The 26,794-nt window shown below is 33.5% G+C and overlaps 3 protein-coding genes across 5 annotated transcripts; all 3 read left to right on the top strand.

Moving 5' to 3' along the window:
• The first annotated feature begins 3,867 nt into the window (after positions 1 to 3,867).
• LOC107423394 (pentatricopeptide repeat-containing protein At1g79080, chloroplastic) lies at positions 3,868 to 6,361 on the top strand. Its single transcript, XM_016032939.4, has one exon. The coding sequence runs from the start codon at positions 4,223 to 4,225 to the stop codon at positions 5,927 to 5,929; it is 1,707 nt and encodes a 568-aa protein (XP_015888425.1). The 5' UTR covers positions 3,868 to 4,222; the 3' UTR covers positions 5,930 to 6,361.
• Positions 6,362 to 7,871: 1,510 nt separating this feature from the next.
• Positions 7,872 to 14,320, top strand: LOC107423392 (coiled-coil domain-containing protein SCD2). 3 transcript variants are annotated; one of them, XM_016032936.3, is made up of 17 exons: positions 7,873 to 8,428; positions 8,769 to 8,944; positions 9,142 to 9,217; positions 9,390 to 9,431; positions 9,529 to 9,591; positions 10,076 to 10,125; positions 10,242 to 10,269; positions 10,462 to 10,536; positions 10,661 to 10,771; positions 10,847 to 10,907; positions 11,291 to 11,407; positions 11,510 to 11,628; positions 11,932 to 12,001; positions 12,204 to 12,245; positions 12,812 to 12,852; positions 13,375 to 13,501; positions 13,955 to 14,320. In XM_016032936.3, the coding sequence occupies exons 1-17, from the start codon at positions 8,078 to 8,080 to the stop codon at positions 14,083 to 14,085; spliced, it is 1,680 nt and encodes a 559-aa protein (XP_015888422.2). In that variant the 5' UTR covers positions 7,873 to 8,077; the 3' UTR covers positions 14,086 to 14,320. The 3 variants fall into 3 exon arrangements, with proteins under 3 accessions (XP_060671870.1, XP_015888422.2, XP_060671871.1); XM_060815888.1 differs by having other exon boundaries at positions 8,289 to 8,428; positions 8,773 to 8,944; XM_060815887.1 differs by lacking the exon at positions 12,204 to 12,245 and having other exon boundaries at positions 7,872 to 8,428.
• A 4,747-nt stretch (positions 14,321 to 19,067) lies between these two features.
• On the top strand, positions 19,068 to 26,794 carry LOC107423412 (dual specificity protein phosphatase PHS1). Its single transcript, XM_016032964.4, has 11 exons — positions 19,068 to 19,647; positions 19,818 to 19,895; positions 20,109 to 20,251; positions 21,139 to 21,343; positions 21,431 to 21,607; positions 21,770 to 21,930; positions 23,246 to 24,332; positions 24,704 to 24,850; positions 25,010 to 25,237; positions 25,629 to 25,786; positions 25,944 to 26,794. Exons 1-11 carry the CDS (start codon positions 19,594 to 19,596, stop codon positions 26,302 to 26,304), a joined length of 2,799 nt encoding a protein of 932 aa, XP_015888450.3. The 5' UTR covers positions 19,068 to 19,593; the 3' UTR covers positions 26,305 to 26,794.

Raw genomic sequence — 26,794 nt, 5'->3', positions numbered from 1 at the left:
TTGATGAACAATATTTTTCATATTTATCTACTATCACTAACACACAAAAGCATCTTGAGCTTGTCAAATTTCCAGAAACTAGCTTTGAGGAGGAAAATAACTTTAAACCGTACAACATAAGACAACAATGCCTTTCCAACAACTTCAACAAGGGTGAACAGTACCTCAAACCAAGAAAACAATTCAAATATTATTTCTGATTCCTTTCCCACATCATGGAACCCCACATTACCTCCTTTATACACTAAAGATATATACAATGAACAGCGGGACAAATAAAAGACATCAAACCAAGACAACTCTAACACGGATGAACAGTAACTCAACATGGGTGAATAGTAACTTTTCACCAAAATCAATTTTTAATATTTTTCAACCAGCCCTTGACATAGCAGGAAATCAACCCAACACAATAATATCGTGTTCAACAGCTCCAACACCTGCAAACACTAATTTAGCACCAATTCCAACTCACAACCTTTCTCAATTATCTCCTGAAAAAGCACCACATCAGCCCAACACAACAGCTACTATTTTACTAACTCCAACCCGTGAATCAGCACCCATTTCAAACTCTAACACCTCTAAAACAGCTCCTGAAAAGGCATAAAGTCTACTTGACCCAACAACAACAGTTTCAACTACTAATCTTCCTAATTATATGGACAACAGAACAGATAACCTTGTTGTTGAGCCAAATCATTTCACCATGTTCGATTCTACAGATTTACAAGAAAAGCTTGTGGTTGACATATACGTCGCTGCTGCACATAATATTCCACCAGATACAAATACGCATCAGATGATCACGAGACAGGAATTAAAAGATAATCCTCAACTAGCTTCCCAAATGGCATTAATATCATCAACGGCAGAACCAAAATCTGTGAAGTCAGCTCTTCAAAGTCCTGAATGGTTTCGAGCCATGCAGGAAGAAATCACAGCTCTACATGACAATAAAACTTGGAAACTAGTTCCACAACCTAGACACATTAATGTTGTCGGGTCAAAATGGGTGTATAAAATTAAGTATAAAGAAGATGGATACATTGATAGATTCAAGGCTCATCTCGTTGCAAAGGGCTTCACACAAATTGAAGGACAAGATTTTGATGAAACATATAGTCCTGTAATCAAATATGATATTGTAAGAATGATTATATCTATAGCTGTTACATGTAGATGGAAGATATGGCAGCTAGATATCAAGAATGCATTCCTACATGGGCAACTTAAAGAAACTGTGTTTATGGAACAGCCTCCAGGTTTTATCTCCTTCTCTTATCCTCAGCATGTATGTCTTCTAAAGAAGTCTTTATATGGGCTCAAACAGGCCCCTAGAGCATGGTTTAACAGACTCTCTCAATTCTTACTCTCTTTAGGCTTCATATGTAGCAAAGTTGATCCTTCACTTTTTGTACTTCAAAATTCTAAAATAACTGTATTATTATTAATTTATGTTGATGATCTTTTAACAATAGGAAGTAGTCCTAACGTTATTAATGATCTGGTGAGCAAAATGGGGGTAGAGTTTGCTGTTAAAGACTTAGGAAAACCAAACTATTTTCTTGGACCGGAGGCAAGGTATTTTCGAGGGGGCATGTTTCTTACTCAGGAGAAGTACACACATGATTTACTATCACATGCTAAAATGCTTGAAGCAGCTCCCATGAAGACTCCATTAGCTGTCAAAATCGCAAAATACTATTGTCAAATCAATTGAATATCGCAAACTAGTTGGTAGCCTTCAGTACCTCACATTCACTAGACCTGACATCTCTCATGCTGCAAGCTGTGCTTACCAGAACTTCCAAGAGCCTACCATGCTGAATCTTAGGGAAGTTAAAAGAATACTAAGATATCTCAAAGGTATTATCAACTATGGTCTACGTTTTCTATCTCAAAGCTCTTTTCACTTGACAGGGTATTGTGATGCTGACTGGGCAGGTTGTCCAACCACGAGGAGAAGCAGAAGTGGTTATTGTATTTTCCTTGGTGCAAATTGCATTTCTTGGTCTTCTAAGAAATAACCAACAGTAGCACGCTCTGGCGCAGAAGCTGAATATTGAGCTATGGCAATAGCAATAGCAGAAATAACATGGCTCACTTACTTGTTATGAGATATTGGCATACCTTTGTACAGGACACCTCATTTACTGTGTGACAACATAAGTGCTCTACATGGACGAACGAAGCACATTCAAATTGATTATCACTTTGTTAGGGAAAAGGTAGCAATTGGACACCTTATCACTTGCTACATTCCATCACATTTACAAGTTGCAGACATACATATGAAGCCACTCTTACGAATGCTATTTCAACATTTTTGGGATAAGCTTGGAGTCCATACAGCACCCTCTCCAAACTCTTGAGGGGGCATGATAAAGAAGAAGAGCTGTCACACACATTATCCACTGCTGTCTTGAAGAATATTGAATACCACTGTCATGAAGAGCCAGAAACTATTACTATCATGAAGAATCAAAACCAGATTTTACTCACGTACCAAACAAGGAACAATCATCTTCTAAGTCAAGGGAATTCCCATATGGCAAGAATCCATTGATAGAGAATGTCTTTAAGACAGTATTAGACATTGACCTCTTTTTGAATATTTAAAATCCCATGCATTACAAAAAGGTGTTAATTGAGGTGTTAATTACCTTCCCTCTTTGTTTTATCTTCCTTTTTCGTTCTAAATTGTGTTCCTCTATATTCGAAATCATCTTGTAAAGAAGCAAAATAAGAAAAACAAATACAATTGATCTTCTTCAAACTCTTCATTTTTGAGAGAATAAAACTAGCAAAGAGTTTATTGAAGATGTTCAACAACTAATACTCTATATGATTTGTTTTTTATTTAGTATGGAAATAACTTAGATGACATAAGTAGGCATTTTTATTTTGTAATATTATTTATCATTTGTGATGATGATTAAAATTGATAGTTGATATTTTAGTAAAAAAGAAAAATTGGTAGTTGATATAACATTTATTAATTGACTTTATTTATTTATTACTCTTATGAATGAACTCATCTATTTTGTTATTTAATTTGCCATACAAATATAATTTTAACTTTTGTTAGACATTTTTATTCATCGATGTCTCCTAAAACTTTCATGATTTTGCGCTTAGTATAAATTTTGTTTGGCATAAAAGTTCAAGGGTTAAATTGCATACTTATGAAAAATTAATCGAAAATTTGGGGATATATATATATATATAATAATAATAATTATTTAGTTAAGATATTTAATTTTATAAATTCAGATTACAGTGTAAAAAATTAGACTGAAATAATAATAATTGATTTATACTATATATTTATTATATAAAATTAGGATGTTCTAACTTAACCGAATATAAATAACATTTTTATAGTGTATGCTTGAAAATAGCCTTTTTTTTTTTTTGTTTAACTTTTGAATAGAAGCCAATCAATAAAATTATTTTAAAAATATCATTTTAAAATAAAATTAGAAAATTGAATTCCGCAATCTTTTTTACTCCTATATTTTACCAAGTTCTAGTCTCATCTCAACCTCTTTTTTTATAAATATATAATACAATTCTTTTCAACAGAAAAAAAATAATTTTTTTTAAATTTTAAATTCTGGAAAACCTTTCTCAATCTTTATACCAAAAATAATTATCTATTTTATAAAATATATGTACAAAAAATTTTATGACTCGTACGAAATAATTTCTAAATCACTGATTATTGTTATTTTTTTTTTTCTTTCTTTTTGTACAATTTCTTTCAGGGGTTAAGCCCAATTAGCAGAGCGTGGTTTACGAGCAGGTTAACGGCGCGTGTCTTTCAGAAAAAAATCCCCAAACATATTGAATTGGATAAGTGGGATGTAGTGGCTGGAACTGGACAAGTCCCAAATAGCAAGTCCATAGCCAAAACCAAGCGAATGAACTTGCAAATTTTGCTTGAAGCTCATAAAGGCCCGCAAAACAACCATTTCCTTCAATAATTTCTATCAACTGTAACATCTGTATGTTGATTCTTTTCTCTCTTTCTCTTTCACTTCCATTTTATTCCATATATGTTTGTTTTCCTTATGCTGGATATCTTAGTTTGTAGTGAAAATACTGAGTTCTTTACCAACTCGGACTATACCCAGAATTTTGATTCTTGTTCTTTATAGTGGATTTTGATCTTTTTGTGCCTTGCCTTGGATTATTCTTGTTATTATTTGCTCTATCCATGGCTATCTTGCTGAATCCAGTGTCTCCAATTGCACACCCTTCACCAGAAACTAGTAGAAAGAGTTGTGGGTTCTTTTCTCATGTCCCAAATCTTCATACATTTTCCGTCAACAAGGGTTTTGCCAGAGTGTTGGCATCTACCCCGATCACCATTTCTCCTAAAGACACTGTTTTTACTGTGCCCAATTGGAGGACAGGGAAGAATGACACTAGGAGTAAGGAATTTAGACTTAATGATGCTTTTCTTCACTTTGAGCGTATGGTAGAGAAGGGCCAAAAGCCTGATGTAGCTCAAGCAACTCAGCTCTTGTATGATCTTTGCAAGGTAAATAAGGCGAAAAAAGCTGTTAGAGTAATGGAGATGATGGTAGGATCTTGTATAATCCCTGATGCAGCTTCTTATACTTTCTTGGTAAATTATTTGTGCAAAAGAGGTAGTATTGGGTATGCGATGCAATTGGTTGATAAAATGGAGGAATATGGTTATCCAACCAATACTGCTACTTATAATTCACTTATTAGAGGGACTTGTTTGCGTGGAAATTTGAACCAAAGTCTGCAGCTTTTAGATAGACTGAAACAGAAAGGGTTGGTTCCAAATGCCTTTACTTACTCATCTTTGCTTGAAGCTGCTTATAAGGAAAGAGGGGTCAATGAAGCCATGAAGCTCTTGGATGAGATAATTGCTAATGGTGGGAAGCCTAATTTGGTTAGTTACAATGTATTGCTGACTGGGTTGTGCAAAGAAGGTAGGACTGATGAGGCTATCCACTTCTTTAGGAATTTGCCTTCGATGGGTTTCAATCCGAATGTTGTGAGTTATAACATTTTACTAAGGAATTTGTGCTACGAGGGTCGGTGGGAAGAGGCAAATATGCTTCTGGCTGAGATGGATGGTGGGGAACGAACCCCATCCATTGTTACTTACAACATATTAATTGGTTCACTTTCACTTCATGGTAGGATTGAACATGCTTTTGGGGTTATGGATGAGATGATAAGGAGACGGTTCAAGCCCACTGCTGCTAGCTACAATCCTATAATTGCTAGTCTCTGTAAAGAGGGGAAGGTCGATCTTGTGGTTAAGTGCTTAGACCAAATGATGTATCGACGATGCAGTCCTAACGAGGGTACATACAACGCCATTGCTGTGCTGTGTGAGGAAGGGATGATACAAGAGGCATTCTCTATAATTCAAAGTCTAGGTAACAAACAGAAGTCCTCCACACATGATTTCTCCAAGAATGTGATTTCGAGCTTGTGTAGGAAAGGGAACACATATGCTGCATTTCAGCTTTTATATGAAATGACAAAGTATGGATTTACTCCGGACTCTTATACTTATTCATCTTTGCTCAGAGGGTTGTGTATGGAAGGTATGCTGGATGAGGCCATGGAGATTTTTAGTGTGATGGAAGAGAATAACTACAGGCCTAATACTGAAAACTTCAATGCCCTTATACTTGGGTTTTGCAAATCTCAAAGAACAGATTTGGCGGTCGATGTTTATGAGATGATGATTGAGAAAGGGTATATGCCTAATGAAACAACTTATATCATTATCGTGGAAGGAATTGCTAGTGAAGGAGAGATGGGGATAGCAGCAAGAGTTTTAAAAGAGTTGCAACAGAGACAGGTTATTGATCAAAGTTCAGTGGAAAGGCTTGCTATGCAGTATGACCTTGAGGATTTACCAGTACTATAAGTGGAACAAAAAAGAAAAGGATAAATGGAAAGAAAAAGCATACTGGAACATGAATATGTGTTCAACCATCCATTTTTTGGATTGAACATTCAGAAGGACGAGGAAAAGAAGGGAAGAAAAGAGTGATCCTCTTGAAAGAAATCAACATTATACTCGTAGTTCTGGAATTGCGGAACAAAACATTTGAAGCATGACGGTTTTCGCCACTGTGGTACCATTCCAAATTGCTTACCAGATGGTCTTTTTGTTTGTGAAATCAGTACCAGTTGATTTTGTAGAGCAATTATTTTCTCTCTCTTCTTATGCTATCTAACACAAAGTTCATTCCTTTTTCCTAGTTTCTGTCTGTGTAAATAAAAGTTATTTTTCCGTAGTTACTTTATGAGAAAAAAATGTTTTTGGAATTATATAACAAGTTCAGAGATTGATTGCCATTGTTCCCCATTTGGCTTAATTAAAAAAAAAAAAAAAATTCGTCATGTTTGATGTATAAAGCTTTTGAAATTATGATCTTTATTTTCTGTAACTTGCATTGAATTCAGATGTGAATAATTTTAATCCAGGTTCCTATACGTAGAAAAGCAAAGATTAGTGGGGGGAAAAAAAAAAAAAAATTGGAATCTTAAATTGTCTTAGAGGGGGATTTTTAAATATATCTCCTCACCGTACCGCCTGGTGTTAAACGCAGATGATCACTAAGTTGTTAGAACTTTAAAGGACTAATGGAAAAATAGCTTATAAAAAAAAGGTCAATTATCATATTAAAAGATTCTTAAATTGTCACAAACAGAAGAAAAATAATCCTTCTAACTATAGAATTCAAAATCCTGAATTCGATTAACCCTAATTATGTATAAAAAGGAAAAAAAAAATATATATATATATATATATAGAAATCTATACCCATTTGTGCTAACTATTTGGAAGCATAGTTTTTGCATTCTATATGCATATGGCTTCTCAATCTCTTATTTTGTTCGCATAAAAAAAAAAAAGGTCTCTTTTTTATTATTTGATTGGATTAAATTATTTTAAATTTAACTTAATTAAATTAAATTATATTATATTTAAAATAATTCAATTTGATTAGATTGAATTTTAATTATTATTGCCATTAAATTTTGTTTTCGTTTTTGTTTTGATACTTGGGCGTATATAAGGGTCTGTCATCAATGACCTCTTCGTTTGAAGTCTTGACAAAATGCCCTTTGACGAAACCCCTTTTTTTTTTTTTTTTGGTTGGTAATATGCCCTTTGTCGAAACTAACAAGCCGTCTAAATCAAGCCAAAAAGCATAACTAAATAAAGTGAAACAAAGATAACAGCATAATAAAACAAAGATCGCCCATCCCAATTTTTGATTCTTTTTTTTTTTTTTTAATTAGTATTTTTAATTGCTAAGAATCTTCAGCTTACTCAATCTTTCCATATCAATAAAAAGTCGATTAAAAGCAGGTAACCCATTTTAATGTGATTTCTTCTTCTACGGAGTGTTTACCATATATTCCGTTCATTAAAATATAATAATAATAATAATAATTAATAATAAGAATGTAAATACCAACTATTGAAAAATGGGTATTAAGATTTTTAAAAACGGCGACGTTTCAGAATCATTGAATTGTTGACAATTGACCTCGTCTGTCTCTACTTTTTTGCCACGTCACGAGATGAACTTTACGTGGTCCGAAATACCGTTGAGGATCTGAAGAAGAAAAGATATTTTAAATAAGCAAAATACCGAAACATCATTTTCCGGGTCGCCAATGATGTTTCGGACCACGCCAACTCATACCAAATGGACACGTCATCAAGGACCCCACGCTTCCGGGTCCCACCACTTCAACTCAATTCTCTCCCGCGAAGCACGCATCGCCGTTTGTGCACTACTCCAACGACGCCGTTTCGTCCCCCTAAATCGCATTTCAAGCCCACAAAACACCGTGTCAGTCCCGTTCCCTCACGATTCCGTACCCTCTCTCTTCTCCATTTCTTCCTATTTTCTCAAGCCCTTTTCTATTTTCTCGAGAAAATCTAGGCTTCACTCCGCATCGTGATCAACTCCACCACTTGGAATTTACAAAACACACACACACAGTCATAGTCATATATATATATATATATAGACATACGTACAAAATTTTGTAGATGGATCGGAGAAGACAAGCGAGTCCGGTGTACACGCGGCAGTGGAGCGGAGGCTCAAGCAGCACTGGTTCTTCTTCTCCGGCGATGTCTCCGGCGCACCCTACCTCCCGCCCCGGTTACTCTACCATCAAGCGGACCCAAAATGTCGCCGCTAAAGCCGCGGCTCAGCGGCTGGCTCAGGTTATGGCTTCGCAGACCGCAGCAGATGACGAAGATGATGACGACGATCTCGGATTTCGGTTCGCTGCTCCGACTCCTCCTTCTTTCTCGAGCAATTCTTCTGTTAACTCTTCGAATGCTTCTATCCCTTCGATTTCGGGGCCTCGAGCTAATAGATCTCCTTCTCCTGCGGTATGATTTTGTCGGAATCTATGTTTCTTAATTATTTTGGTTTGGAATTGGAACATGTGGAAATGATTATTGTTGTCTTTAAAGCTTGTGATCTGAATATTGACTATTTTTCTACTTGTTCTTAGCCTGTGTTTCTTTGTTGAGATTAAGCTAGTGCACTTGAGAAAGAGCGTAATTCTCTACTGGGTTTATTTTAACATGAGCTTTACTGGGTTCCATTTTGTTTTTCTAAAATGCCTTTTTTTTTTTTTTTTCCCTGAATTTTCTAAGTTTTGATGGATAACTTGATTTTATTTTTGGCTTTATAGGTGACTAATTGTGTTTCTGCTATTTTAATTAGTTAGGTCGGAACTTTGTAGAGCAAAATACTACTTCAGTTCGTTCCACGTCTGCTGGAAGATCATCAATGTCTGTTCGCTCAGCAACGATAGTGCCGACGAGCAGACCCACCTCGCTAAGAACTCCAATGTCTATACCTCCACTTGAACCTCCTACTAATAGGAATAGTAATAAAAGGCAAGGATTAAATTTTGTTTTGAGTTTCTTAACTGTAAACTTTTAAAGTATATGGATGGTTATAATTTTGTTATTATTGTTCTTTTTGAATTCCATTTTTTATTCATAAACTTTGGTTTATATGCTCTTTTGGAGAGTATTGATGTTGCCCCTATAATTTCTTGAATTTGTAATGATTTAACAATATATTCGTGCAGGTTTACGGCAGATATTGGACAGCTCAACTTAAAATCCTCCGGAGATCAGCGTGAAGCTTCGGCTCTTCGTGATGAAGTAGGTTATTAGACCCCTCAATTTTTTATTTATTTATAATTGGTGCAGATGATCTTCAATTTCTTAAGAAAGCCCATATATGGGTCGCACCAATTTCAGGCTTTTAGTTTGTTGGATTTAAATTTGTTATTTTGGACCAATAATCTGAAGCTGATGTGAGCTATCATTCCAGCTCGACATGCTACAAGAAGAGAATGAGGTTATACTAGATAAGGTGTGTTTTTGCGTGCAAAATGTAAACTTGCTTTTAGTGTCTCTAACAGACATGATAAACATGATGTCTAACAATTATGGCTGTGCATGTTGTACAGCTTCGCAGTGCAGAAGAAAGGCATGAGCAAGCAGAGGCAAGAGCGAGGGAACTTGAGAAACAGGTAAATTCTGTTTCTACTTTTTCTATATAAAATTTTTAATACTTGTTTACTGTTGGTAGATTTAATTTTCTCTCAGTGGACTCAAATATCAATTATGTTTCTTATTGCATAGGCTAATTTTTACCTCCCTTTATTGATTGGGCATAGACAGGATATCTCAAATTATTAGTTAGGAGGTTTATCCTAACAATCACCAAGTCAAGAGAAAAGTTAGGTTTTTGAAATCTATGTTAGATTACACAACCACAAGTAACTTCTCATTGTCAGACAACTTATATGTGTCGCTCAAAGTACCATAGTTTTTACATCAAATTTACATTTCTTGTCGAAGTTTTATATACCTGTTAGTGTTGGTTAGATAGCTGAGGAAAATGCCAAATGGTTTATTATGTCATTAAAGATTATACATTACACTATATGTGGTGATGTATCTTCCTTCTTTTGCTGTTACTGTAAAGTTTAGTAATTATTTCTAGTTTTACAGGTTGCTTCCCTTGGAGAGGGTGTATCCCTGGAGGCCAAATTATTGAGCAGGTACACTTTGTTTGGTGTTTATTTTATTTTATTTATTTATTTGGTTTTGTCCTTATTATTTTGGTTTTAATTCTTGTATTGTTTTGGTTTTAATTCTTTGTATGATTCATCCTCAGGAAGGAAGCAGCCTTGCGTCAAAGAGAGGTAAATTGCAGAACGCAGAATGTCAAATATGTCTGTTGTAAGACATGGGTGTTTAATGTTATTTGCTCGCTTAAACTGGAGACCTGCCACTAAATATGCCATGTATTAAGATAATTGGTCATGAGAACAGTATTGCTTGTAGTTGACAATGGTACAGGATGTTCTTAGATTTTGAAATGCTGTTTTTCACAGGCTGCTCTCAATGCTGCAAAACAATCCAAGGGTGGGAGAGAAGAAGAAATTGCAGCCCTTCGTTCAGAACTTGAGGTAAATCTGCTGATAAGTTGTCAGTTCTTCAGTTTTATGGTAGTGTGCATCTCCTCCTAGTTTGAATGCTTTCTAATGTATACAACGGATTCAAATGATATTGCTTATTTTTCATCGGGATCAGAACTTCAAGGATGGGGCTGCAACTGCAGTGGAACAGCTTCGAGAGGCAGAATCTGAGGCAAAGGCTCTTCGTTCAATGACCCAACGAATGATTTTGACTCAAGAAGAGATGGTTAGTAATTGTTACTGATGTACTGTTCATGATTATTGGTCTTCACTCACTCCTATGTGAATTGCTACCTTGTAGGAGGAAGTTGTTCTGAAGAGATGCTGGCTTTCTCGCTACTGGGGTTTAGCTGTACAGCATGGTAATGAGTCCATTAAGAGATTTAACAGTTATTTTTACATCAATGATATAAACAAAATTATGCTTTTTTCTTTTGATCCTTATTCTGCTTCTTTTTCCTTTTTGTTCATTTCTTATTCTTTGTACTTTTCTGATCTGCATGTTTCTATGATAGCCCCCAGTTAGTTAATTCTGATTCTCTTTTTCTGATGGGTTCATTTAATTTTCACATTTCAAATTTATTGGTTTTTTAGATATTTGTGTTGACATTTTTCATTTTATAAATGCAGATGCAAATATGCATAAAATAAATCTTTCGTCTTTGAATGAATGATTGTTTGAATTTGTAAACATTCAGTTACATTTTGGTGATTCTTTTTCCTGTGTGTCCTTTCTTGCTTGCAGGCATATGTGCAGATATAGCAGTGTCGAAACATGAGCACTGGTCCTCGTATGCTCCTCTTCCATTTGAAGTTGTGATTTCTGCCGGACAAAAAGCTAAGGAGGAATCTTGGAATACAGGCTAGTTCCGACATTTATTACATTCATTTAATTTCTTATTATTTCTTTTTCTTTTTTCCTGATATACTCAGTTATCCTATTGTATTTTATGATATATTGCAGGTGCTGATGATCCTGATAGAAGCAAGCTTGTTCGGGACTTAAGTGATCTTACAGGGGAAGGAAATATTGAGAGTATGCTTTCAGTGGAAATGGGTTTAAGAGAATTAGCTTCTCTAAAGGTCTATCTCTAATTTTTATTACAACTCAACTTCTCATTTTTATTTATTTATTTATTGTTATTTTAAAGAAATATTTCTTATGTTGAGAGCCTTGGACAGATTAGTCAGACCTAGGAACATGGAAATACATAATAGACTTGTTACTTTGGTAACCTTAAATGCCAAGCAAATCCTCTCTGTTTTGTTTTATAAGTTTAGAGTTAAATCCTTCTTCTCTTTACTCATAAAAGTGCTTTTACTTTTCTTTTCCTTTGGTCTTATGTTTGACTTCCCTTGCTTTCTTATGGCACGGCTCTATTGAAGGTTGAGGATGCTGTTGTGCTTGCTTTGGCCGTGCACAGATGTCCAAATTCTGTTAGACAGTCCATTACAGGTATCTCGCTTTGTCTCTTAGAATTGTCTTCTACCTGCTGTCCTGCTGTCCTGCTGTCTTGTAGTTGTTTTTTCTTTCTGGGAAAATTACTCGTCCATAGAAGTTGCTTTACAAGAGCTGTACATAGGTTATTTGAGAATTATAAGGAAAAGAATTTCATCAGTGTGTTTATCCTTTTTTTTTGCTTTCTTCCAAAATTCAGATTCCAAGTCACCTGGTGATCCCAAGTTTTTGGAGGCATTTGGTAAGAAAATGCTCTGATGTTTCATCTGACCTGATTGTACTTTCATTCCTTTTTAAATGCTAAGATAAGGGAACTTTAGTGTACCCAAGGTTTTCTATACAGTATAATATATTTTGCGGGTTAAATACAGCATGCTTTGAGAGAGAGAGAGAGAGAGAGAGAGAGAGAGGGGGGGGGGGGGGGGGGGGATAGATAGAGAGTCAAGATGGGGGAAGAGAGGTGTGGAGGATTCCACCCTCTATCCTGCCAATAAGCAGAGGAAAACAGTTAAAACAGTCTGATTAAGGTGATATTATAAACTACAGAGATTTCTTCTGTGGATAATTTTTTTAGAATATCCAATTTAAAGGTTATTTATTTATTATTTTTTTGAAGCCATTGGAAGCTATACAAATATGCACTGCCGTAATTTAATTTTATAGGCTTTATTTGTAAATTTATATTTTGATCTGAGTTGACATACATTTGTATATCAGTTATTATAGAAACATCATTCCTTTAAATTTCATTGGGCTGATGAACATTTAAGCAGTCATCTTATCCTTAAATCCTAATTTTTCCTTCAGAACTAGGTGAAGAGGAGGGTGAAGATGTTCTTTTCAAAGAGGTTAGCTGCTTACATTACCTTACAGCCTTTCTGAATTTTTTTTTTCCACCTTGATGATAAGTTAACTATCTTCTATCATTTTCTTCTCAACAGAAGGAAATAAAATCCTAGTAAATAACAGGGGAAGGAGAATAAAAATTAAATTTATTAGGCCATGTGCTAGAACATGATTAGGAATTGTGTTTGTAATGTGTTATTATCTCTTACTGTTTTAGCAGTTTGTCCGAGCTTAATGAAAACTAGTTTTCACAAATTTTTTTTCCAAGTTCTTAGTTTTTGCACTGGACAAATTAGTAAAAAACATTGTAAAATACGTGTATTGTTAGATAACATCTGCAAACAAGTTCCTTGGTCTGGTTTTTCATATTTTAGTCAGTGGTAATGTACTTCTCCATAGCTTGAGCTGAATTAGATTTTGTCTAAAAACAAGCATGGACTGGAAAATTATGTGGTTTGCAAGATTCGCAAATCAGTAGAAGGTTGGAAAATGATGGTAAATATATACACATACTTGATATGCAGGCTTGGCTTACTTACTTTTGGAGAAGAGCTCTTGTACATGGTGTTGAAGAGGATATTGCAGAAGAGAGGCTCCAATTTTGGATCAGCCGCAGCGGACAGCCACCAACTTCACATGATGCTGTGGATGGTAAACTTCACAATAATATCATGCTTAAGAAAATTAGTAATTGAATTAAATTTGAAGTTAAAATTTAGTGCTCATGTTTTATCAATTCCAAATAATTAAAATAATCTCAAACTTTACAATAAACAATGAATGTGTTGCTGGGATTTCCTGTAGACAAGTTTCGACTATAGTATGAAAATATTGTTGTATAGACAGAAAAAGGTATATTGCTATTCATTTATCTTTTGGAATTAAAGTTTGTTTCTTTATTTTACATATATGCTAGACATATGGATCAAAAAACTAAACATATTGAAACTGGGATGGAGAGGCCACATCCTTAATCGGATAATGGAATGAAAACTCGTAAATGATAGGAAATGCCGTTTTTATTAGGATGTTTCATTTGCTAATATAAGTAATTTTCCAGCTAATTTTGGTGCTCATGGTTTTGAATAATGTTCGTTATGGCAGTGGAGCGAGGTCTATTGGAGCTGAGGAAGCTGGGTATAGAACAGCAACTTTGGGAAGCATCCCGTAAGGAAATTGATCAACCCCATTCCGTTGCTAATCACAAATCCACCATATTTTCAGAGTATAATTAGCCGTAGATTTCTTCTTGGTACGGTGTCTAATTGTCTATTCTTTTTCTAAATTTTCTTTTTCTCTTTTATTTCTTCTTGGACAATTTTGTTTTTGTTTTCGTTTTGGTTTTTGTTATTTTGTATAAAATGCCCTTTCGACAATGCGATATTTATTGTTGAATCCATCATACAAGAAGCTGTACAAGCAAAATTGCATTTAAAGTCCGAGTATAAATTCATTTTTTATTTAATTGAATATACAGTTTGAAAGATTCATGTAAAATTAGAATCTTGTTTGACATTTAAAAAAAAAAAAAAAAGAATAAGTGTGTCTGTCAATTTAGCATAAGAAGTTTTAGGCATTATTGCATTGAAATTTAAAAATTAAAAACCCAAATTATGTACTGGCTGTTGCTCCTTGTTTGCCCATGCAACTTCTTCCATGTTTTCGTACTGTTATATTTTGTTATTGTTTTTGTGTGGTCCTGAAAATAAAATTGCATGCTTCTGTTTGTGTTGTTTTGTGACTTTTATCATTGTTTCTTTGTTTTGAATTTTCATTTTCATAATACTTTAAAGCTTCAACTACCCTTTTTCTTAGAAACAAGTTTCTAACTCTCTTAAGAGGGCAATTATACTTTCGTACTTTTTAAAATCATTTAATTTTGTTTTCTAAGTTCTAAAATTAATGTCAGCATATTGATATTTTCTATTTTTAAAATTGGCTCAATTTGGTGAAAATTGATGAAAATTCGATCTTTAAATATGATTTCTTTTTTAATTTATTTTTCAGATTTTCATCCAATTTTTCTGTTAAAAATTCATAAAAAAATCCCAAAGGATTTGAAAAAATACCAAATGTTTATTTAAAAAAAAAAAAAGCTAGAAAAAAATATTAAATGGTAAACAAAAATTTAATCATAGAATAAAAATAACAAATGGTTAAAAAAAATTTAAGAGTAAAAAAACATAAGATAATTAAAAAAAATTTCAAATGCCTAAAACAATTTCAAATGTTCAAAAAAATATTGCGGAGTCCAAAATAATTTCATATGTTAAACAAAATGAGAGCCCTAAAAAAATATTAGATGATAAAAAAATTTTGAGATCATAATTAAAATATTATATGGTTAAAAAAATTTTGAGAATCTAAAAAAATACTAGATGGTTAAAAAAATTTCAAATGCTTGCAAAAATTACCAAATATTCAAATGAAAATAAAAATTGAGAGCTAAGAAAAAAACAGATATTAATATAAATCTGAAAGCTCAAAAAACTATCAGACGGTAAAAAATTCTAAGATCATGATAAAAATATCAAATGGTGAAAAAAAAAAAAAATTCTAAAAGCACAATAAAATACTAGATGTTCAAAAAAAATTGAGAACCCAAAAAATATCAAATAGCAACGAAAGAATTCTAAGAGCTTGAAAAAATACTAGATGGTTAAAAAATATCTGAATGATTAAAAAATATCAAATATTCAAAAATATATAAGATATTCAAAAAAAATTCTAGAAGCTCAAAAAATATACCAGATCATAAAAAAATTTTGAGAGCATGATAAAGATCCATATGGTTAAAAAAAAAAAAATGGTTAGAAAAATTTTGAGTGCCCAAGAAAATAATATATAGTAAAACAAAATTTGAGAGCTTGATAAAGTACTGTTTTTAGGCTTTCGAATTTGTTTTTTGAATATTTGTTTTTTTTTTAAAGCTTTTAAATTTCTTTTATCATCTAATATTTTTACTGGCACTTGGAATTTTTTTTGAAATGTTTGATTTTTTTTAAGGCTTTTGGAAATTGTTTTGAATATCTTATTTTTTTAGCTTTTGAAATTATTTTTTACTATATGATTTTTTGGGCTTTCAGAATTTTTTTAACCATCTTGTTATTTTTCAAGCTTTTAGAATTTTTTAAAACATTTTATTTTTTTTGAGCTTTCAGAATTTTTTTTTTACCATTTAAATTTTTTTTTGAGTACGTATGACATTTTTTTAACCATCTGATTTTTTTTGAGCTTTTAGAATTTTTTGAAGCTTCTGATTTTCTTTTTTTTCTTTTTTTTTTATGCTTTTTAATTTTTTTTGAATATTTATATATTTGGACTCTCAGAATTTTTTTCGAACATTTATTATTTGTTTAGGCTCTTTGATTTTCTTTTAACATTTGTTTTTTTTTTTTTTTGGCTTACAAAATGTTTTTCAAATATATATATTTTTTTTTGAGGTCACAAAATTATTTTGAACATCTAATATTGTTTGTGGGCTCTTGAAATTTTTTTAAAATTTTCAAACAGAAAAATTGGAAAAAATCTAAAAAATAAATTAAAAAATCAAATTTATGGATCCAATGTGCAGTAGATGATTTCTATTTCACAATTTAAGTCAATTTTAACATAACTAGATCAATTTGTAAAGATTGTAAAAATTGGACATTAATGTGATACAATTAATTTTAAAGTTCCAAAACGAAACTAAATGATTTTAGAGAATACTACAATGTAATTATATTTTTAAATTGAAAAAATTGCAATGAAAAGAGATCGTCTGGCTACTTATATCTGCATTTTTGCCTTTATTCTTTTGTTTTTGTGATAAACGTATATGCAGTGTTTTTTTTTTTTTTTTTTTTTTTTGCTTTTTTTGTTTTTGTTTGGGTAGATAAATGTATATGCAGTTTTGTTGTGTAGGAAAATGGATACTTTTTCACTTCATAAAATTTTTTTCCATGCCTTTTTAAACCTTAATTTTATGTTTAGACAAATAAAATATCTTCAAAGTCTTAATTTGCTTGTTAATTTTGTCTTTCCAACAGTAATAAATCTTAAGTGGTGAAATACAACTAAATTGGTTGACATTAATTTTTAATAGAAATTTGAGATATTTGAGCAGCTAAAATGCAATTTTGTCCTTAAAAATGATAAAAATACTAATACATGTTTTTCCAAAGAACTTTAAGAATAAAAAAGTATTAGTTTTACCGGTATTCTAAAAAGCGGAAAAAAGTGCTGTTTAGGTACGTTTAGACGTGATACTTTTAGATAACGCTTCACATAGTAGCAAAACTTAGAAAAAAAGGATTAATACTGTGTTGACCGTCTAATGCGCGCCTAGGAGCTAAAAGACACGAGCGTTTTGTTCAAAGTTTTTTTTTTTCTAAGATTATTTTTTAAAAAATTTTAAATAACAATTCATCAGAAATTGAAATATAAAAATAAAAAATATTGTTAAAGAATGGAAACTTTTTTAAGATTAAGTTTTTTTTCTTAAACAAAAAAAATAAAAATGATGAATAAGAAAAAGAAGAGTAATAAATTAGAGACTCTATTAGCAAGTGATGCTAGTAATGCATGGATTGCCGAAGGTTGTGATGATGATGAAAATGATGATGAGATGAAGAATGATATGTTACCACCTAAAAAAGATTTTAGAAATACTTAAGTTGAAATTAAGGAGCCCGAGGAAAATGATTTTGTATCGGATGGCAAGAAAGATAAGTTGGATGAAGATGTAGATATTGAATTGAAGTCTGATAAAGAATAAGATAAGAGTTCGATTATGATAATAGCTAAAGTATGTATTAATCTAGGAATTATTAGGTATTTATAGATTTATAATATATATGTTTTGAAACTAATCTATTGTTGAAAAATTGAAAAATCTGAATTTTCATAAATCTATTATGATCAATTACATGCTAATACATATTTATTACACATACAAAAGTAATATAGATTTATATATATTTTGACATTTAAAATATGAATTATTTTGTTTATTTAGTAGCCTTATTATAATTAAAATAATAATATAATTGTAAAAAACCTTTTTATGCTTAGGCATGCTTAGGCTTAAGGCTTGGCTTGACCTTTTTACGCCTAGGCATGCTTCGCTCATAAGACTTAGGAAATGTATTCACATCCTCTTATAAAGGGATGCTTCGTTTTCCTTTTCAAGGGATGTGAAATCTCACAATCCATCCCTTTTGGGACCTACGTTTTCCTTTTCAAGGGATGTGAAATCTCACAATCCATCCCTTTTGGGACCTAGCGTCCTCACTGGCATATTGATCCGGGTACTAGCTCTGATACCAATTGTAACAGTCTAGTCCATCCGCACGAGATATTGTCCGCTTTAGGCTCCGTCCGCACAGTTTTAAAAGGCCTATCAAAGGAAAGGTATCCACATCCTCCTTATAAGGGTGCTTCGTTCTTTTTTTCAACCGATATGGGATCTCATATATTATATAAGTAAACTAGTTATATTCCTTCAAAAAAAAAAAGAAAAAAAAGTCATATAAATTTTAGAATATGATAAGATCTAATAAAAAAAAAATCAAGTGAAAAAGATAAATTAAATATCGAATATATATATATACACACTTTTTGAGATGGGCCATTTTCAAGGGAAAAAAAAAATGTGGCAAAAATGTGGGACACTTTGGTTTTTTGGACCAAATATATTGTTATATACTTTATTTGTTATATATATATATATATTTTTTTTTTTTCAAAATTTAATTATTTATTTTGGTATCAATTTTTTATTTCGAAGAGAATATTTCTTGGTTAATGATGTAACTTATCCGGAATAAAATAATCCAGGAGTATAGGTGTAACGTCTACTCTCATATTACTAAAAAATATATTAAAAATACCCCCCAAAAAAAAAAAAAATTCCTTTTTGGAAAATTATATTCCAACCGCCACCTTTACTTCAGAACCTTGCTCTGAAGAATCATATAAACTCCCTCCAATTTCCCAAAATCGAGTTTTATTAATAATATTTCACCCCAACAAAAAAAAAAGAAGGAGTTTTATTAACAATAGTAATAAGAATTTCCCTCCATCAAAATACAAATAGTAATAAAAATTTCCCACAATTTTCTTTTCAACAAATCACTTTTAACTTTCTTTCCAAAGAAAATAACCGTTGGAGAAACTCCAATACGGGAATAAAAAAATACCTGATTTATTTTATTTTATTTTTTTAAATATTGGGATTTGGGAACCCGACGCGCCAACATTAATTATTGTACACATGATCCATCATCATGATCCACTTTCTGGTAGTTTTCTTTATATAAGAAAAAAAAAAAAAATTGTGATCTTCATCATAGCAGCAACAATAACCGCTGAGAGAGAGTAGTTAAATTGGCCCCCATTTTTGCAGACTTGAAGAGAAGGCAAGCAATTCATCAATCATATTTATGCCAACGTCTTTTTGAGCAGTTTTCTAACACTGCCTACTTCCTTACTGATAAAAGTACTCAGTGAAAAAGAAAAAAAAGTGGCTACTTGAAGCAGCAGCAAAAAAAAGATTCTGAAAAAAGCGTCTTGCTTTGTTCATCGAGTGGTATAATATATCATCCTTAACAGCCTTCCTTAAAAAAAGCAAACTACTTTTGTTTGCCGAATTTGTAGAGAGTGGTAGCCCTCCCATTTTTTTTCCCTCTTTTTATTTTTATTTTTATTTTTATTTTTATAATTTTAACAAAAAGAAAGCAAACCTCCCAAAAATAAACATTATGGCAAAAGAGCAAAAGCCAGACCCTTTACTCATCAACCCAATACAGGTCCAGGTATTTCCCACGAATCTCCACCCACTTTTATAGTTTTACTCTTTTTTTTTTTTTTTTTTTTTTTCCCAGATTGTTAATTTTCATAAATTTTGATATTTTGGGATCTGGGTTGTCCATTGCATGATCAGTTGGTTTTAATATTTGCTTTGCTGCTTATGCGGAAATTGCAGGATAAAGAAGAAGAGAAGGAGTCCGACCTTGGATCCGACGAGCCTGAGGCTCCTTTGCCCCTTACCGTCACTTCCAGGGTCAGTTTCACTTGTGCATATGCATACATTTTTTTAACATAGACAGAGGCAGAGGGAGAGGAAGAGTTTATTAATTATAATGATAGGGTTCCCGGGAAAATAGTGGCGGCATTATAAATATGGTATTTATGGAGTTGGTTGTTCGAGCGATAGATGCAGGAATTTGAAAGAGCAGCAATGAAATTTATGTAGTTGGCTTGTGTTGAGATGCAGGTTTTGTATATGTTGGGTGACATTACCTCAGGGCCTGCGCATAGGTTCACGCAATGGCTGGAATTGGTTCGTAAACGCAGTGCCAAATTTCGCTCCTCTGGTTTCCCTCACAGGCCTCCGAGGCTCAATGATATGCCTTCTAGGTACTTTCCTCTTTCGTTCTGTCTTCCTCTTCTTTATAGCTCTTTTGGTTGTTTGTTGTTGGTTACCCTTTTTTTTTTTTTTTTTTTTTTTTTTTTTTTTGTGTTCTACCATGCATTGTTCATGTATTAGTTTTTTCTGGGTGACTGGAAAGTAAGAGTAAATATTGTGATGATAAAAAAGAGGGTAAATCGTGCAGAAGGGTGGCAAAAGTGGGAGAACCAAACTTTCTCCACTGAGGTAAGTAAAATGGTAGCAGGACCAAGATGGGTATGGTATAAGATAGGATTCCAGAATTGCCTGCTCCAGTGTCACCTTTAAAGCATCCTGCCCAAATCATCTCAGCCCCATATCATTTTTAGTTCGGTCTATTAAAGATTCGGAATTGTTTGAAAAATTGCATTTTGAACTCAATGTGTCCTTTTATAATCACCTTCTCAGCTCTCAACCTTAGGAAATTTTTGGACCAGAGCATCCATTCACATTTATTAATTTTGAATTTTTTGACAACCCTGGATTGGTTAAAGCTAGGAATGCTGATTTCATATAGTAGATTTTGTATATATATTATAGAAATTATTATAAGTGACAATTCTTGAACATTGACTCATTTTAGATGTGCTTTTCTGCTTGCTGCCATGCTGAATCTGTTGGTGCCAATACACAATTTGAAACCTTGTTATTTAATGCGCTATATTATTGCTGTTCATTGCCTTTTTATTGCTTTAATTCTAAGATAGATGTGCCCACTTCAACTGCAACCTCCTCAATCAGCAATTCTTAAAAAAATTGTTACTAAGATTCAAACAAAACCTCCATTGTAGACTCCTATCTTGGAAAAAAAGGAGATTATTTGTGTTGCATGTTTCACATCCTTATTGCTATTCAGTGCAGGAGAGTTCATTGATAATTCAAAAGGTTCTCTGCCTTCTGATCAAACAACAGAAATCAGTCTATGGGAAAGACTCGGTAAAGCTGCTACTCTGGAAATTGAGTCAAGTTCTTTTTCTTGGGACATGCTTTCATCTCTTCACCACACCGAACATAATAGCAACACTGATCATTCTGAGGATGAAATGAATAAAGCCCTAGAAGTATGTATGTGCTTTCTCTGAAGGCTTAGTTTAGTTGGGTATCCCTGTATCAGTTATCCCACCTTCTTTTCAATTATGTGCATATAGGTTACTGTGAATTCTGGAGGAGTTGTCTTCTTTGCCTTTTTCAGTCAGCCAGCAGATAATGATGGTCTTGCAAAGGAAGCAGCTGCTGTTATAAAAATATCATCGTCTAGGATGGCTACGCAATCTGAACGTCTTGGATATGAATTTGCTAAGTGGCTTGGAGTCCGAACCCCTCAGGTTTGCCTTATTATTATAACTATTATTTTTTTTCTCTTAAAAGAAATTGCTAAAACTTAAATGGTATAGTTACTTTTTTAAACTGCTAGAATAACCTTGATTCTAGTGATCCAATATTATCTTTTTTCTTTCTCTCTGAGTCATTATATTGGATTATTGCAGGCAAGAGTTATTCATAATTCTAGTGTGGAGTGGCTCCAGATTAAGGAAGCTGCTGAGAAAGCAAGAGATGGAGCAAGTTTAGAAGGAGATGAAGCTGGTGAAATGACTTGCTCAGAACTTTTGGAAGCTCTTGAACTTAGCAGATGTCTTTTACTAATGAGGTGAAACACAATTTGTTTTCTTGTCTAATGAGATCTTGTAATTCTGAAGCATGGAATATTTGTACTTCCAAGAGCCTTTGGTGTGTTTTTTTTACTTGGATGAAGTGATAGACAAGTCAAATAATATTTTAATCTTTTTAAATGTTGTGGTATTTTTCTGAGCATAGTGACATGATCTTTATTGAGAAGTTTGGTCGACTATTCTCATGCACACAATAAGACAATTAGATTGTGGGGCCATTTTGTTAAGTTGAGGGACCAAGAGATTATTTCTTTGAGGTGGTCGGTTCATTGGGGTCTGTTCATTTTCATTTGAGCATCTACCTTAAAGACCCTCAAACTGGTTTTATTTCCATTGTAAACTAAAATTCAGAGAGTAATACTAGGATGCTGGCCTACGAGAAGTCCATGTATCATAATCCTACTCTTCCTTTTTGACTGACTTGATACACAAGAGAAGGATAGGCTTAGGATATCCAAAATCTTCTCAGCCCCCAGATGAAGGCAGTGTAGGTTTTCACATTAGCCAAAAGAAAAAAGAGTTGGTGTACGACTATGAAGAGAAAGGGACTTGGGTGGTGAGAATTGATCAAGGGGATAGGGGGAGAAATATGAGAGAAAAACCAGAGGGAGAATATAATATCATTCAATAATCAATGTGAGTTGTGTAAGTTTGATGGTTGTTTTATTGGCCTAGCCCCAGGCTGTTATAATATATCCAGCACTTTGTCAAGGGAGATATTGTTAAACCTTTGTTCTATTTTATTATTTATTTATTTATTATTATTATTATTATTATTATTTTTTATTTATTATTTTTATTTTTTAAAATCCTTTATCATCCTTTATTTGGTACAATGTCCAGTTAATTTTTCTTATTTAGACAGGCTCTGTGAAGCAATTTCATTATTTTTTTCAATTCTATTCCCTTTTGCAGAAATTTGTTTCTGCTTGTAGAAAAACGATTAGCGAAAATGATAATTAATTGGAGAAATTGTTGGATATTTCAATGTGATATATGCTGCTTTTGTTAGCACTGTTTGGAGTGCACATATAGAATGAGAAGCAGAGAGTTTGAATAAGATAAACTTAAATGAAGCAGTATGATTTGAAACTTCTGCTTACCTATGTTAGCTAGTAGACCTATGGATAAGGTTTGTATTGATTATTAATATACAGGCAAAGTTACCTCTTTGTTCCTAAACACCATTAGTAGCATTCAAATAAGGAAGCATGGTTATGCATTGTTCCCATCACTTCTATGAAGAACTAATCTTCTATATTTTAATGGAGACCAGAATCTTTTTCTCTGCAGTTATGCACATGGATCTCCTTTGCTAGAAAGTTCTAGTGCATTTGACTTGAGGGAATATGCTGAAAATACAGCAGCTGCTCTTGGTAGGGTCTTGTTATTAGACCTTGTCATCAGAAACGAAGATAGGCTCCCTTGCCGTCAGCTAAGATGGCGTGGAAATTCTTCAAATTTATTAATGGTTGAAAAAATGGCTTCTACAAATATGGATAATTTGGAGGAAGTCATTGATTCTGCTATGAAAAAGTACAGACCACGAGTGATTAGAGCTCTTCAAAAGGAACGAAGATCAACTTCGGTGGATTGCAGATTGATCTCTCATAATTCTGGATCCGTTTCAGAGGCTTCTGATCTTTCTAACAATGTCGAATCGCCAAAATCTATTGACATTTGCTTGAGAAAGCAATTATCAGATGAATCAAGATTTTCTGACTTTCAAATTGTGGCTATTGATTCCAATGTTCCTCGTCGACCTCCTGCAGGAAAGCGTGCAAATGACCAGGCAATTTATCCTAAGTTGGTTGAGTTACTACTTAACAGTTCTCAGTATTCCTCCAATCTGTTACATGACATAACAGGAGGGAAATTGGGATCCCCTCCCTTAGAGGATGGTGAAACACCTGATGCACGGGCGACTGAAATGCTGTCAATTGTTCAAGAATTTCGCAGTGGATTCCGTGCTGCTCTTAGGGACATGCAGGGCTTCCATATATTTCTTCTCACTCTTCATCAAAAGCTAGATAGCTTGTTACGGTTATTTTTGAATATTGTAAACAAAACTTCTTCAGGGGAGTCTGACAATGTTGATCTGGCAATTCCTGAGTCACCATCACATTCTGCTGGATATGTTCCTTTTCCTTCTCCAAGCAAGGAACGGTATGTTAGTGATAGTAATCTAGATATTGGTGATTCAGAATCTCAAAGATCCACTTCAAGGTCTTCATCTTCAGGAAATAAAGAAAGCTCAGACTCCAGTTCTCCATTGTCACGTGATGCTTGGCATGGGAAATTCCATAAAGGATTTGGGGGCGAGCCCCTTCGTAACCTGCGTTTAACAGCAAAGCTCCGTGACTACCATAAACTTGTCAAGGTTGGTAATATACTTAAAAACAGAACTTTGTTCACCTGGGTATGGTGTCTAGAGTGATAACATGAGATAAAAGGAACTCTTTAGTATAGTCTGCAACACACTCATTTTTGTATACTTCTAGTCATGTTTCAAACTGTTACTTAGGTGACAATGGTTTTTGGAATTGGAGCAGGGTTGCCTATGTGGAGTTTCTTGTGATGTCATTTGATTCTTGCTATTACTTAGGAAGAGGGACCCCCACTTGATACCGATGAAAAGATTTTTTTTGAAATACATGCTTATCCTATGTCATTTGATTCTAGGCATATTTATTTTTATTATTATTTTATAATATACACGATTTAATTATGATATATTCTGTTATTTTTCAGATGGATGCTGATTCAAATAAAGAGTTGGAACAGTGGAATGAAATGCTCAAGAATGATGCTGTTAAGCTCTGCCAGGAGAACAATTTTAATAGTGGATTCTTTGAGGGTAGTGATAATAATTGCGTTATTGATGCTTATGAGTTGAAGGTAATGTTTTGTTGAGTTTTGTACATAGAATTTAAATATATTATTCTTCCAATTTACAATGAGGGAACATGCATTTTTACAGAAACATTTTCCCTCTTCTTAACATTTTTTTTTAAAAATTTTAATTTCTGATTAAAACATATTTACTATAACTTACAGGTCAGACTTGAGCACATTCTTGAGAGGATTGCATTGATATCTGAGGCTGCAAATACAGAAAGGCCATCCTTAATCACAAGTACCCTCTTTATTGGAGGAGCGCTGGCTGCGAGATCTGTATTTACACTGCAACATATAGGAATTACTCATATATTGTGTTTATGCTCCAATGAAATTGGACAGTCAGATTCTCAGTTTCCTGATCTATTCGAGTACAAAAATTTTTCTGTAAGTTCTTTTTTTGTTTTGTTTTTGTTCTGTTTGTTCTTCTTGGTAAAAAGCAATTACGTATCCCAAATATTAGTTATTTTATATTTCCATGGTATATGTTATGATGCTTAGTAAGTCATGTTTACCATACACACACAGAATTTTATTCTGCAATGTAGTCCAGGATGAGCTGGCTGACAGCGTCCCACAGCCTTGTGGGACATGTATTGGCCAGCATAAGCTGGGCTATGTTGCCCAGGGGAATGGAACTGTACGCACACAAGCCTCTATTCATTATTATGAGTGATATTAGAGGCATTGTTTATCCTTTTCCTAGTATGCATTTATAAATAATATTCATATTATTTTTGGCTTGCCTATGCTAAATCCGCTTTCCCCAAATTATCAGATATATGACAATGAAGATTCAAATATCAGCAGCATTTTTGATGAAGCTTCAGATTTTATTGATCATGTTGAACAACTAGGTGGGAAGGTCTTAGTTCATTGCTTCGAGGGCAGAAGTAGAAGTGCCACGGTAGTGCTTGCATATCTAATGCTCAGAAAGTAAGTGAAAATTATAATTACATGGTAGGGTGTGGGATATTTAATACTGCATACTCAATGACATGGAAACCTCTCAAATGAAATCAACTAAATGAATTCAGAATAATTTCTTGATTAAAGGAAATGCTCCTTATTGATTACTCTTTCTATGTTGCAGGAATTTCACTCTATTAAAAGCATGGAATACACTTAAAAGAGTTCATCGACGGGCCCAGCCAAATGATGGGTTTGCAAAGAGCTTAGTAACTCTGGATAGGAAATTACATGGTAGGGTTTCCATGGAGTGGCAACAGAGGAAGCCAATGATTAAAGTTTGCCCTATCTGTGGGAAGAATGCTGGTCTGAGTAGTAGCTCTCTTAAGCTTCATTTGCAAAAATCACATAAGAAGTTGTCATCAGGGAGTGTGGACAGTGCAATGACAATGGAAATACAAAAGGCTTTAACAGCACTCAAGATTAGCCGAGGTGGAAGTGTCAGCCCGACACAGAGGCAATCTCACTCAGATGTGGAAAATTAGGAACTGTCACCCCATTAATTTTTACTCTTTCAAACCGATGCAGCTTGTGGTTCAAAACTATTTGTTTGCCTCCTGGCTGCTTATCATTGGGATGGAACCACATAGGTGCCGAGATCTGCAACAACCAGAGCTAACTCTTTTATTTCTAGTGTTTCGTCACCCTTGTGAATAATCAGAGATAGTGTAGAATAGTGTACGCGTCGCCTCAGTTCTGTATTCAAATCGTTTCGATTGTTCTGGTTTTTGTGTGTGTTTGTACAATTCTTTTGAGCTTGATCCAAAGATGTCAGGCTCCAATGTATCATAAACGATAGGAAGATGGGTTATTCATGTAATTTCTTTTATGATAAGTGGCAAATTGGAAGCTAATTATAAGCGGCTCTAGTTTTAAGGATTTTCAGGTGATAGATACAGATGTCTCTGGTAACATGTAACATGTTGATTGTTGAGTATGAATGAAACTGAAAGCCATGAGGGTTGAAACAGCTCA

The sequence above is a fragment of the Ziziphus jujuba genome, chromosome 3, assembly GCF_031755915.1.
Source record: "Ziziphus jujuba cultivar Dongzao chromosome 3, ASM3175591v1".
NCBI classification, from domain to species: domain Eukaryota; kingdom Viridiplantae; phylum Streptophyta; class Magnoliopsida; order Rosales; family Rhamnaceae; genus Ziziphus; species Ziziphus jujuba.
This window is presented reverse-complemented; position numbering and strand designations above follow the sequence as displayed.